Genomic DNA, 12717 nt, shown 5'->3' with positions numbered 1-12717 from the left:
TACCACAACTCTGAAACCCATTTTTATAATTTATAGAATTGCTGTCATTTAATATCCTGGTCCAGGCAAAACAGTAATGCATTTAATGCAAGACAGTTCATTGCACAAATGAAGATATATATTAAATTATAAAAGTCAACTGAGCCATTAATAAGATGTGAACAAATCAACCAAAATACACCCTTTACTATTTAAAAAAAAAAAACAATAAATCTATGTACATTGCCAATCAAGATTGGGGAAGAAAAAAAAAAAGTTTGGCTCTCATGCCAAAATGGTTTCAGGAAACCACAAAACTGAATGTTCTCCTCCTGAAATTAAGAGAATTGTAATTTAGGAATGTGAGGTGCAAACATTTACTGTACATTAAATCAACTTCTTACAGTAGATTATATTTCATCATAAGGCACTGCTATGGGAGACTCTTTCTTTCCATCTATCTGAACAAGTTCACTCGATGACGATGGTTGTTGTTCGACTCCTGGTAGGGAATCTTTGTCATTCAACACCTCGATCTTCTCATCAACCTGTTCATAAAAATGGGAACGAGAATTTAAATGAATAAAAGGCAAATGTTATGTTTTGAATTGATCAGATGACGTTTAGATATCAATTTATTCAGGAGAACTAAAGCCACACAAAAATTAGGAAAAGCTATTATTCTCATACGTTGACTTGATTTTTAGTTCCACAAAAATGTACTGCTATCACAAGGGAGGAAAAAAAAAAGATGAAATCAAAGCTAGCAATACAATAATGAAACAATGAAATTAAATAAAATTCATACTTGAATGAGGTTTAAAATTTAATCTAGAAATAGATGACACCCACTCTATAAATCCCTGTATGCACCACATGGTGGCAGCAAAACTACTTTGGAATAAATGGTGCTCCTCAACTCACTTCAACAAACTGCAGTTCCTTGGCATCATGATGCCACAAGTTGGTGGCCTAAACTCATTTCAATATATTTCTTTGCGAAAATGAACAGCAATACTTCCTTAGCACAAAGACCTCAGAGCAAGGCAATTCTGTGGTGCCTTGAGATATGAGTTTAAGTCGCTCTTTGACCACTCTCATAACTTGAACGCTCATCACTCAAACCATCTTTTGCTATTGAAATCAACAGAAATTAATTCAATAAAATTATCCTTCTCGGCCTCCTAAAAAAATAATATTTGTGATGAGTTTCCTGAGAAAAGTCAAATTCTGGAATCGTCTTTTGTAAAAATATACAGCAATGACAAATTGAATGTAATGTATCACAATTTTTGACAATTTTTTTCCCCCCAATTCAATGAACATTGGGGCTGCTCCTTCTGGTGTGCAGACATTGACTACCTGGGGCAGTATAATAATAAAGACATACAGATATATTGGACACAGAGACTGTCCCTGGTTCTCAGTAAGTTACAGAATACTGTATGTGGTTTGCCTTGTATGCCCGTGAGTACAGTATTATTGCATTACCTCTCGACACATGGTGCGCCAGCATTTAAGTTCAAATATGCATTGCTCAAAGGGTCATAAAACTGTGACACAGATACTATTCATTATTCCCTCTAAGGCATTTACCATTATGTGTTAGCAATAAGCAAGAGGACTTTAAGGTAAAGTTATGAGCTTGTTTCACGCATTTAACTGTCTTTGTATTATGTTTTGTTTGATATTAAAAGTCAACTAGGAGTCATAATGAAGAGCTTGAAGCCTCTTTTTTTTTGGGAAGAAGACAAATTGTTTGCTATCTGCCCTACGACAGACTGGTAACCAGTTCAGGCCCCGCAACCCTAACAAGGATAAGTTGTGCTGAAAATAGATGGATCAAATTTGTGCTCACTAAAAGCAAAACAGACCAAATGCTCCTAATGCAGCTGGACAAACTCAAGCCACTCCAGCCACTCGTATCTCAAGGCACCAATGTAATTTTAATGCTTTGAACTGAATGTGAATAACAGATGAGAGAATAGATGAACTTATCCATCTACCCATTTTCTCCACAAGTCCCAAATCACGAATATGCAGGACAACGCTATTTTAAGGAGTTCCTCATTCAGGTTGTGCATGGTAATTGTATAATTGAGAAAGTGTGAGTGCTATGTGATCATGACTCACCTTCAACTTCCAAACTGTACTTTGCTCGGTGACTGAATAGCGATTTGCAGCTGGAAAGGGTGTCACCACAGAGCTGGGGGATTTGGGGCTATGGGGGAGAGAATGGCTTCGCTTTACGGCTGAAGACACCGCCTGGGCGAAGCGAGACGGCGTGGAGGGGGAATAAGGCCTGGGGGCTGCAAAGCTCCTCAACTTCTCTAAGCTTAAACCAAGGCTCGGCTCTTTGGCCAACAGACTGCTCTGCTTTGTCATACGCATGACTCCTGTGTCGTCCCTTTTAGGGCTCGTGTGAACATCAGTGGCAGGAGGAGCAGGTGGAGGTGGTGACAACATTGCTTGGTCTACTTGATCCTCCATGTGGCCGGAAGAGGGACTGACAGTGGGACTCTTCTCTACTGCCGAAGTTACATAATACCCAGGTGTCTTTTTGTGCTTTGACAAGCGGAAAGATCCTGGCTTTGGTTTAGTTGCGGGCGGAACTTTAGTTGCCTTGACCTCTCCTGGAGAACCTGCTTGTGAGTAACAGAACCTGTGATCGTCTTGAGGAGAGGTGCTTGGTGATGAGGCATTAGTGGCTTCAGCCAGGCATCCATTGGCAGTGTTTCTTTCGGAAGTAGTCATGCTGCTTAGTATATCTTCCCTGGGTGTATTCGAGTGCTCACCTGTGACTTTAGTGGGAACGGGGGGTGTCTCCAGTGTCAATGCGACTTCAAAGTACCTCATCTTATCGTTTGATTTCGGAGGCACGATAGTATATGTCGTCATCCCCAGTTTAGGGATGTATTCCCTGGTTAACTCGTCGGAAGGCTTAGGCTTTGGCTCAGGGTGCGATGGACCATTCGATGGAGCTTTCTGGCCAACAATTGGTGTCGACATCTTTGAGGCTTGGATACATTTGAGGTCCGCAGGTTGCAGCTCATCTGTTGAAGTGGAGATATCCTTCTTCCTGATCTCCGCTGACTCCAAAGCAGCCTCCTTGGCAGAGGGCACTCCTTGCTCTGTGTGTTCTTGTTGATGTGGCAGCTCCGGTAGGGGTGTGAAATCTGTTTGCACCTGAGCATCCTCGCCAGTGGGGCGGGATGTGCCGATAATCTCGCAGCTCTCTGAGCTGACAGACTCCCGCTGCGGGTCGGTGGTGTTTTCCAGAATAGAAGCAGCCCGAGATCTGTCTGCATCTTGCTGGAGGTCACTTGATACACCCCCTTGGTTGTCTTTCACATTCTTGCTTGCAGGGTCTTCACACATGGACTGGCAGAGCTCATTTTCAACTTGAGACAAGACACTTTCTGTGTAAAACAGAAGCATTGACAATGTGACACAGATCATGGAAACTAAAACCAATCCAGTTGTTCTAAATTAGAGTTTTTGATCTCTACTGCTTGGGCTTCAAAATCTGTTGTAACTTGTGACACCATCTAAGAAAGCTTTATATATTTACTGCATGAATACTGAAAACCTCATTGTGCTCCACCAACATCACTCCATCCATCCGTTTTCTGAGCCGCTAATCCTCACAAGGGTCATGGGAATGGTAGAGCCTAACCAAGCTGTCATCGGACAGGAAGCGGGCTACACTCTGAAATGGTTGCCAGCCATTTGTTAGGCACATAGAAACAAACAACCATTCGCACTCACAATCACACCTAAGGCCAATTTAGTGTCCACTTATTGGATGATTTTGGGATGTGGGAGGAAACCTCTCTCACTCCCTCTGTCTCAAAAAAAAATAAACATCAAAATTATGGAGGAATTTTTAAAAAATATACACAAATTTGTTTTTCTAAATGATTTGAATTGCTCAAATATTCCTACTTTTTGAAGAAGACCACATTTCATCTTTGGTGAGACAATTCCCAATTCATTAACGTTTACTTCTATTTATTTGTTTCATTTAACCTTTATTCATCCAAGTATTTGCAATACTGGAAAGCAAAATATCCTGTAATTCAGTTTCTCCCCCACCCAAAGTTCCTCATTCATTCCTCACATTTAAATTATTCCCTAAATCATTCTCCAGCATTTTAATTTAGTGTGAGTTTTTGTTTATATTTATATGTCTCTGAATAAGTGAAATGTTGGTGCTATATAATTAAAGAAATCAAGTTTGGGGTTACATATTTCAACTTTGGCTCTAAACTCTTCAAAGCTGTGACTGTGAATCGTTGTGACTTTGCAACCTGTGAGTCAAGGCGGACTCACTTGTCAACAAAAAACAAGTTAGGATAAGATCCAGCTCACCGGCAGCCATAATGAGGGTAAGCACTACTGAAATAGATGGATATTTTCACTATTAATTACCTATTAACTTAAGCATTTCAATCATTTGAAATCTTCAAACCAATCCACTAAAATTGAAGCACGTTGAAACATCCAGGACTACACCAGAGTAACCCACAACAATCCACAATTTCATGTCTGTATGGGAGCAAAATGAGCATTTGTCCATGGTAATGCACAAGGAAACAGATTATACAAAAACAAGCTTTTTTCAAAGAAATAAGAAATGCAACAAAGCCATACCCTCTGGTTGAGATGAATCTGGGCCATGAGGGACACACACATCGGTCTGTATTGCTGAATTATTCTTGGTGCTCTCTAGCTGACTGCCAAAATCAAGCAAATTCTAGGAATTAAAAGTATTTCAAAGAATGCTTTGAAAAAAATTTCTGATTTGAGAAGTCTTAGAGTTCGTACTTGCCCTCTGAGGATCGATCACAAGACTGGTCTTCCCCAGGGCCCTTGTCAGACATTGAGCTGACACTGGGGTCTTCTCTTGTAGCTGCTGAAGTCTCCTCCATAATTTCCTCCAGTGTTTTAGCACCTAAAAGGTCTATAATAAAACATTGTGGTCATCACCCACAAATGCATTGACAGAAAACAAAAAAAAAAAGTCTTGTGACACCTCTGACTCCTCTTAACCGAATAACCAATCAGAAAATTGGCTGGACCCATTTGCTCCACTAAGGCCATGCTAAAAAATTAATTGCATGCTTCCAACCTCGTGGTAAGAGGAAAGACCCTTTGATGTACAAAAATATACAGATTGATATGAGGGGGAAAATAATAATAATAATAATAATAACTGTATTTTTCAACATCTATTTGTTGTTCTGTTTAACAACACTTTCACAGTGACCCTTTTTTTTTTTTTTTTTTTTCAAGGCTCACAATGAACACTTTCAGACTTCCATTGTAATATTGGGGGAAGAACAAAGGGAGACCAGAGAAAAACGTTTAACACCTTTGACTCAATGCCCACACCCTTTATGTTGAAAGCAAATTTCGGTCTCCAGGACCCTGATGCCATCATCCCTACACTTCCGATTACATGAATGTACAAAACCACAACAGTTGTGTGATCTTCGGTAAACAAAGGTCAGCTTTACCATCACGCTCATTTCCCTCAATATGTGCCATTTATGAAAGGATAAATTCAGATTAGGTGACTCAAATGAAATTTACATCCTTCCGTATTCTACACTGCTAAGTGTGGGTAGCTGAAGAGTATTGCGGGAAATCTCGGGCCAGAATCAGAGTGAAACCTGAACAAGGTGGCCACCAGATTCGGTTTCCTTACTTTTTCTGAGCACTGGCACCAATTTTGCATCAGAAAATTCTCATGGCATATCACTCCACACAAACAATGATGATTGCTGAAATAATGATCTCATCTCAATTTACTCAAACTGAGAACGTAAAATCTCAGCCCGTTTAGTTGAACTCAAAGCTATCATTTCTCTGGTATGAATGTCAACAGATGGATAGATGTTTATTGCACTTTTTGCCAACCAATGGAAGACCATTGAATTGTTGCCAGTCACTATACATTGCCGAGATAGCTAGATGAACACAGATTTATTTATTTTTTAATTAAGTGAATTTGGATTATTTCCTGGAGCACCCTCTTACAGCGTCCTGATTTGGAATCACTGCTGTAGATAAACACTAGCCCTCACTTACACTCATATTATTGGGACTACCCTACCATGCAAACTTTCCCTACTTACACACACAGGTGCATGAAGTATGTTGTAGTCATGAACAGTCATGAAGTATTTTGTGTTTTTATGTATTTAAGTTTCATCGTCATAGTAGTCATGGGTCAACAAGTTTACTAACTGAGGCATTTCAGTTTTTGTGTGCATGTACTATACCATGTGCAGCTCATTTGATGAAAGTGATAAGGCAAGATGATAAGTGCAGGTTATTTCATATCAATCCAAATATACAAAATAAGTATTTGAACACCCTGCGATATTGCAAGTTCAAGTTGCAAGGGGGCTGAAATTTTCATCGTAGGTGCATATCCACTACGAGAGAGATAATCTAAAAATAAAAATCCAGAAATCGTAATGTATGATTTTTTAACGATTTAACAGCTGCAAATAAGTATTTGAACACCTGAGAAAAACAATGTTAATATTTGGTACAGTAGCCTTTGTTTGTAATTACAGAGGTCAAACATTTCCCGTAGTTGTTCACCAGGTTTGCACACTGGAGGAGGGATTTTGGCCCACTCCTCTACACAGATCTTCTCTAGATCAGACAGGTTTCTGGCCTGTTGCTGAGAAACACAGAGTTTCAGCTCCCGCCAAACATTTTCTATTGGGTTTAGGTCTGGAGACTAGTTAGGCAACGCCAGAACCTTGATATGCTTCTTTGCGGAGCCACTCCTTGGTTTTCCTGACAGTGTGTTTAGGGTCATTGTCATGTTGAAAGACCCAGCCACGACCCATCTTCAATGCTCTGACAGAGGGGAAAAGGTTGTTCCCCAAAATCTCACAATACATGGCTACGGTCATCCACTCCTTAATATAGTGCAGTCGCCCTGTCCCATGTGCAGAAAAACACCCTGAAAGCATGATGCTACTACCCCATACTTCACAGGAGGGATGGTGTTTTTGGGATTGAAGTCATCATTTGTCTTCCTACAAACACGGTTAGTAGAATTATGACCAAAAAGTTCCATTTTGGTCTCATCTGGCCACAAAACCTTCTCCCATGACTCCTCTGTATCATCCAAATGGTCATTGGCAAACTTAATACGAGCCTTGATATGTGCTGGTTTAAGCAGGGGAACCTTCCGTGCCATGCGTGATTTCAAACCATGACGTTTTAGTGTATTACCAACAGTCACGTTGGGAATGGTGGTCGCAGCTCTTTTCAGGTCATTGACCAAGTCCTGTTGTGTAGTCCTGGGCTGATTCCTCACCTTTCTCAGGATCACGAGGTGATATCTTGCACTGGGCTCCACTCCGATTGAGATTGACTGTCATATTTAGCTTCTTCCATTTTCTAATGATTGCTCAAACAGTGGACCTTTTTTTCCCCACCAAGCTGCTTGGCAATTTCTCCGTAGCCCTTTCCAGCCGTGTGGAGTTGTACAATTTTGTCTCTGGAGTCTTTCAACAGCTCTTTGGTCATGGCCATGGTACAAAAGTTTGAGTCTTACTGATTGTATCAGGTGGACAGGTGTCTTTAACTGCCTCACACAGGTGCATCTGAGTCAGGGTAATACATGGAGTGGACTTTTAAAGGCGGACTAACAGGTCTTTGAGGGTCAGAATTCTAGTTGATGGACAGGTGTTCAAATATTTATTTGCAGTTGTATCACACAAATAAATCATTTTAAAAAAATTGTACATTGTGATTTCTGGATTTTTCTTTTTAGATTATTTCTCTCACAGTGGACATGCACCTATGATGAAAATTTCAGACCCCTCCATGATTTCTAAGTGGGAGAACTTGCAATATAGCAGGGTGTTCAAATACGTATTTTCTTCACTGTAAGCACAAAAAAAACAGCGATATTGACATACGATAAGCAGCATAAGACCAAGGTGGACATGAACATCAGAGGAGGAGAAATGAGGACGAAATGAGGAATGTCATTTCAGTGCAGTGACCATTAGGTCAAACTTCCTCGAGGTTAATTCAGGGTGGCGACGCAGTTTCTTCTGATGTAAACACACAGAGTTTGTTTTAAAAGACCCAGGCAGAAACGTTACATAGTGTTATTGTTGCTTTAAATTGCTTTGTGTTCAGTCTGGGGTGGAACTTCCCTCACAGGACTATACAATAACGGTAAAATATGTGTAGACAATTACCGGAAAGTAACTCCGAAGCCTGCTCATTCTGACTCAAGACTGAAAAATACAAAAGGTTTGAAAACAAACTTTCCTTTGAAATTCAAGGACAACGGTAGACATTTTGAGATTCTATACTTTGAGTGGCTTTTATCTTGTAACATTTCAGATTTTTTTTTAAATTATATTCTCATTTGGGTGCCTGTTTGATGACTTCTGTCTCCTTGGTTAGTCAATATACTCCAAAATGAACTACACAACATGGAAATTTTGCATCAAGGCGCCGAAACAAAATGTGGTTAATTTCACTCATAAAATAAAATTAAATATCTATAACATTGAGCTGCAGAATATTGTCCACCAGGGGGAACAAGAGTCACATAAACTAAATTAGCATGCTGGGGGAGGAAGGGGGAATCTTCTACCGCTGTAGGTTGTTCTGAATGTAAAGTATGAATGCAATGAGCCACACCCTTAAAAGTTACCCATGCAACAGAGACAAACCTTGCGCATTCTCTCGAGGAGGAACCGTTTCAGGGACAGCACCACTCGGGGATGTTGGGGGTGGAGGTGCCTTGCGCTTGGTTCTCTTCAGTGAGGACTCTGCTGAGGAGCCACGACTTAAACCAGAAACCTACACAGCACAAGAAAAATCATTACCATTAACTAGACCTGCTACAAGTTGTAGTACATTTCATAATCACATCACATCTATTTCCAGGTGGGAATAAAATGCCTTGAATGATTGATTATTTTTGCCTTCATCTTTTCAGTCCATTATTTGAATTTGGAAAGCGTCAGTCAAAAATAAGATGCTACGACATAAATTGCTCAGAAGAGAGAGAGAACGCTTGGCTGTAATTTACATTTCAGGAGATAAGTTCAATTTAAAAAAATGTGGTGGAAGAGCAGACATCGATAAGATGACTTTTCTGTTGCTAAGATTAATGGCACAAATGTGGTCTTTTGATGCCTAAATTGATAGCAGGTTTCTCCCCCATTACATAAAGGACCAAACTTTGAAAACGTACCTAGGGAAAAATCACTTTCACGAACCCAGTGATTCAGGAGTCTGTCCCCCAACAAGTGGTTCTCATGCAACCAAGCAGTCTTGAAACCTTCTCTGTCCAACTATTAATGACATTTATCCTCTTCATTAATAGGTTCCACTGGATTAATTTGTATACCTTTGTTTTGTTTTTTTAAGTGAGGGGAAAATACAAAAGTAAGCATTGGGGTTTTGATAGTCCCAAAACAAGTCAGGAGTAGTCAATTGCTTTTCTGCCATTTGAAAGTATCCTGGCTCCCACTGTCCACAAACATTTTTAAATGGTCTATTGCGTTCATGTTTCAATATTTGGTTTACCAACCTCACAGTCCACTGGGATAGCAGGTTCAGAGTAGAGCCTCTGGCGAGTGCTGATGTCTGAATGGCACCTCTGGGACACGAGGATGGGGGGCTGAGGTGCCCGCCTCTTCTTGGGCACATCACTGACAGGTGATGTCGGTGACATTAGTGGAGGTGAGCAGGAGCTGGGCAACGCCATGCTGAGCGGCCGAGGTTTGCTCACGAGTACTGGAGAAGCCGGGGCACTGGCCGCCGTGGCCTTTAAAGAGCAAACATCCAATCAGGACATGATAAGGCCTCTGCAGCAGAACAACATGGCACATGCTCCACCAATAGTTAAGCTAAGTCAACAAACCTCCCTCTGAGTGTTCACAATTACCTTCTCATACATTGGAATTGTAACCTACATCCAGCGTGTACTGGATGTGCACATCAGTCAGATTAGGTACACTAACACATTTTAACAAACCTAAAATGCTATTTTTATAAATTAGAAACTGGTCAACTCTCCGGTATTGTAGTTGCAGAGGTGTAAAATACTTTACACAGAGAGGGTGCATTATAACAAGCAATACCCTTCCCCTCTCATGTCATCAAATAAATTATTATTAAAAGATTACAAATCAAGCATTCACTTTGCAAAGCTCTATTGTATAGCGGCAATAGTAAGCTCTACATAATGAATTGGCCAGTCAGTATATACACAGTAGGCCTGTTAGTACTGAAAAAACATACCTGTTCAGATGTTTTCTTGCTTTTTCTAAACTTGCTGAAGAGGCCCTTGTTTTCTTTTTCTTTCTGATTTTTATCTTTTCCAGGCATCACTGCTGCAACAAGAACACATTTGTAATGGGCAGAAGTTCCAAGTAGTGGGAAAAAAAAAAAAAAGTTTAAAATTTAAGAAAACAGATTTCCCCTCTACCAGCATCTGTGGGTGAGGATGGAGACGCAGGAAGGTTGGTGTGTCCTGCAAGTGGATAGGGTACGTAATAAATATAGCCACTGCCACTAAACTAGTGAGATGGCGTTAATATAGAGACTTTCTCAAAAATGTGAGTATAATTGAAAAGTTCATTTATTTCCATAATGTCATTCAAAAAGTTAAACTCAGATTATAGACTAAAGGCCTACAATTTAAACAATTGAAAGTATTTCCTTGCTTGTTTTTACATTATTTTGCCTTTAACACATTTGAACGTATCCGGGTGATGGGGTAGAATGGACAGGTTCCTCGGGGTCAAGCTGCTTGAGCTTGAGCCAATGTAGGGAGCATCTCAACTGTGACAAGTAAAAGAAGGACTGGGCTGTTGCCTCAATACCCCTGCGTATCAAGGTGGTGATTAAACCAAATGGCTTCTCAACCAAGTATTGAAGATTAACATATTGTTCTGAAAGTAACATATTTGGATTGATTTAATGTGACCCTAATTTCTTTTTCTGCAAAAACTGAAAAGGTAAATGGTGATTTCTTCACAGTATTCTAATTTTTTTTAACTCCTGATTTTGTGGGTTTTACGAGCTGGAACAGCAAATGATAAAAAAATACTTGAAATTGTTTCAATTGTGGGCCCCAAATCTATAGTCCATGATACTTTAACTTTTTGAATGGAATTATGGAAATAAAATTTTCCATGATATTCAAATTTTTTGGAAAGATTATGCATAGAGAATAGCTAAAAGTCGTATGACAAAATATGAAGCAGACTTGGTTAGTTTACCTCTTGTGTCTCTTGCATAAACCTCCCTGATTGTATAATCATTTAGGGAGCAGGACAAGTCCAAAGGGGCCAATGAATGCACATCTTTCAACAGAATTGTTGTCTCCTCTGCAAATTCACATTTCTGAGCTATTGCAGGTAAGAGTTTGGTCAGGGGAACTTGAGGATTGACTCTTAAAATAGTTTTCTGTGTCTTCTTGTAGTTAATCACCATGCGAACAGTGACCTGAAGAAAAGAGAATGTTTAAATGCTTTATGGAAAAAAAAGTTATGTTAGACAACTTTTACGGATGGTAAGACATACCTCAGGCTTTTGAGGACCAGTCTTCCTATTTTTATCATCCCCTTTAGGTTTAAGTATGATCTTCTCTGCATCCAAAGTTCCAATGAGAGCACTAGGCTTCAGTTTGATGTTGTGACAGCCTGCCGTAATTAGTTCCAAAGTGTAACTTGATGGGTTGAGGCGATACCTTGCGCAGAGAGTCACCAACAAATCCATTAGAGGCTTACTGAAAAAGACAGAACACACAATATTTGCATGGTGGATTTGAAAGAGGAGTGGTGAAACCTCCTGTACTAGTTCTAACATGCAAAGTTGTGTGATCAAAATGTGAAATGTGTTCTGTTATGAGAATGAATCTTTAACTGTTAAGGACCAGCACACAGAAGCCACGTAGCCAAACCAGACTTGTCCAGTGTGCAGGGGGTTTGGCAGTTGGTTTTTAATAAGTAGCCTACTGTCAGCTGGAATTGCTTGTGAACAACGTTGTAATGTAACAGATGTAATAGTCACTTAAAGCATAAGTGAGACTGAGCCAGGTACCGCCAAGTTGCATGTGTATGTGTATAATGGATGCATGGTAGTTTATTTGAAAATTGTAAAATTGCCCATAGGTCTGAATCTGACTGAATGGTTGTTTGTTTATACTGTGTGTGCCCTGTGATTGCCAGTCAGCTGGGATAGGCTCCAACATGGCCGCAACTCTAGTGAAGATATGCTGGAGAGAAAATAGATGGATGAATTCCATGTATGTGTGATGAGTATTCGTACATAGGGACAGATAGAAAAACTGATCAAGCACTCTTTTGCCACATAACCACGTATTCATACACCTATGTAATTATTACATTAAATATTTGTATGAAAAACATTTTCAGGGCATGAATATTAATCACATGTAAAGAAATTAAGTACGCTATTTTTTCCTTTTGCCATTCGTAGCTTTGAAATATTTGTGCCACAACCTTAGTAAAGCAAGACCTGCTCACTATTTCAAAAGTCCAAATGTCTTCACTTAATGAATCAACTGTTGGACGAGACCCCTGTTCTATTTGAATCTTAATTTCATGTCATACCATGACAGTTACATTGGACAAATGCACGCTAACAGTTTTCAAATGTTTCTGTTTCACATGATAGTGCCCCAGAGCAAGAGGCAAGGTCCAGAAGGAC

The 12717-nt window shown here is 39.9% G+C and overlaps 1 protein-coding gene across 4 annotated transcripts in view; it reads right to left on the bottom strand.

Annotated features, from left to right (window-relative positions):
• Positions 1-9: 9 nt before the first annotated feature.
• cobll1b (cordon-bleu WH2 repeat protein-like 1b) overlaps positions 10-12717 on the bottom strand; it is a 39216-nt gene continuing 26508 nt past the window's right edge. For 2 of the 4 annotated variants that reach the window (XM_061840970.1, XM_061840973.1), the window contains 10 exons: positions 11569-11773; positions 11265-11490; positions 10469-10513; positions 10282-10373; positions 9569-9805; positions 8703-8832; positions 4807-4942; positions 4633-4715; positions 2113-3398; positions 10-527 (listed from right to left, as the gene is read on the bottom strand). In XM_061840970.1, the coding sequence (XP_061696954.1) occupies positions 390-527; positions 2113-3398; positions 4633-4715; positions 4807-4942; positions 8703-8832; positions 9569-9805; positions 10282-10373; positions 10469-10513; positions 11265-11490; positions 11569-11773 (2578 nt within the window). In that variant the 3' untranslated portion in view covers positions 10-389. The remainder of the gene's footprint in view (positions 528-2112; positions 3399-4632; positions 4716-4806; positions 4943-8702; positions 8833-9568; positions 9806-10281; positions 10374-10468; positions 10514-11264; positions 11491-11568; positions 11774-12717) is intronic. The other 2 variants (XM_061840971.1, XM_061840972.1) reach the window with 2 other exon arrangements.

Source organism: Syngnathoides biaculeatus, chromosome 14, assembly GCF_019802595.1.
Source record: "Syngnathoides biaculeatus isolate LvHL_M chromosome 14, ASM1980259v1, whole genome shotgun sequence".
Lineage (NCBI taxonomy): Eukaryota > Metazoa > Chordata > Actinopteri > Syngnathiformes > Syngnathidae > Syngnathoides > Syngnathoides biaculeatus.
The sequence above is the reverse complement of the archived record's forward strand: the minus strand, read 5'-3'. Positions and strand labels throughout refer to the sequence as shown.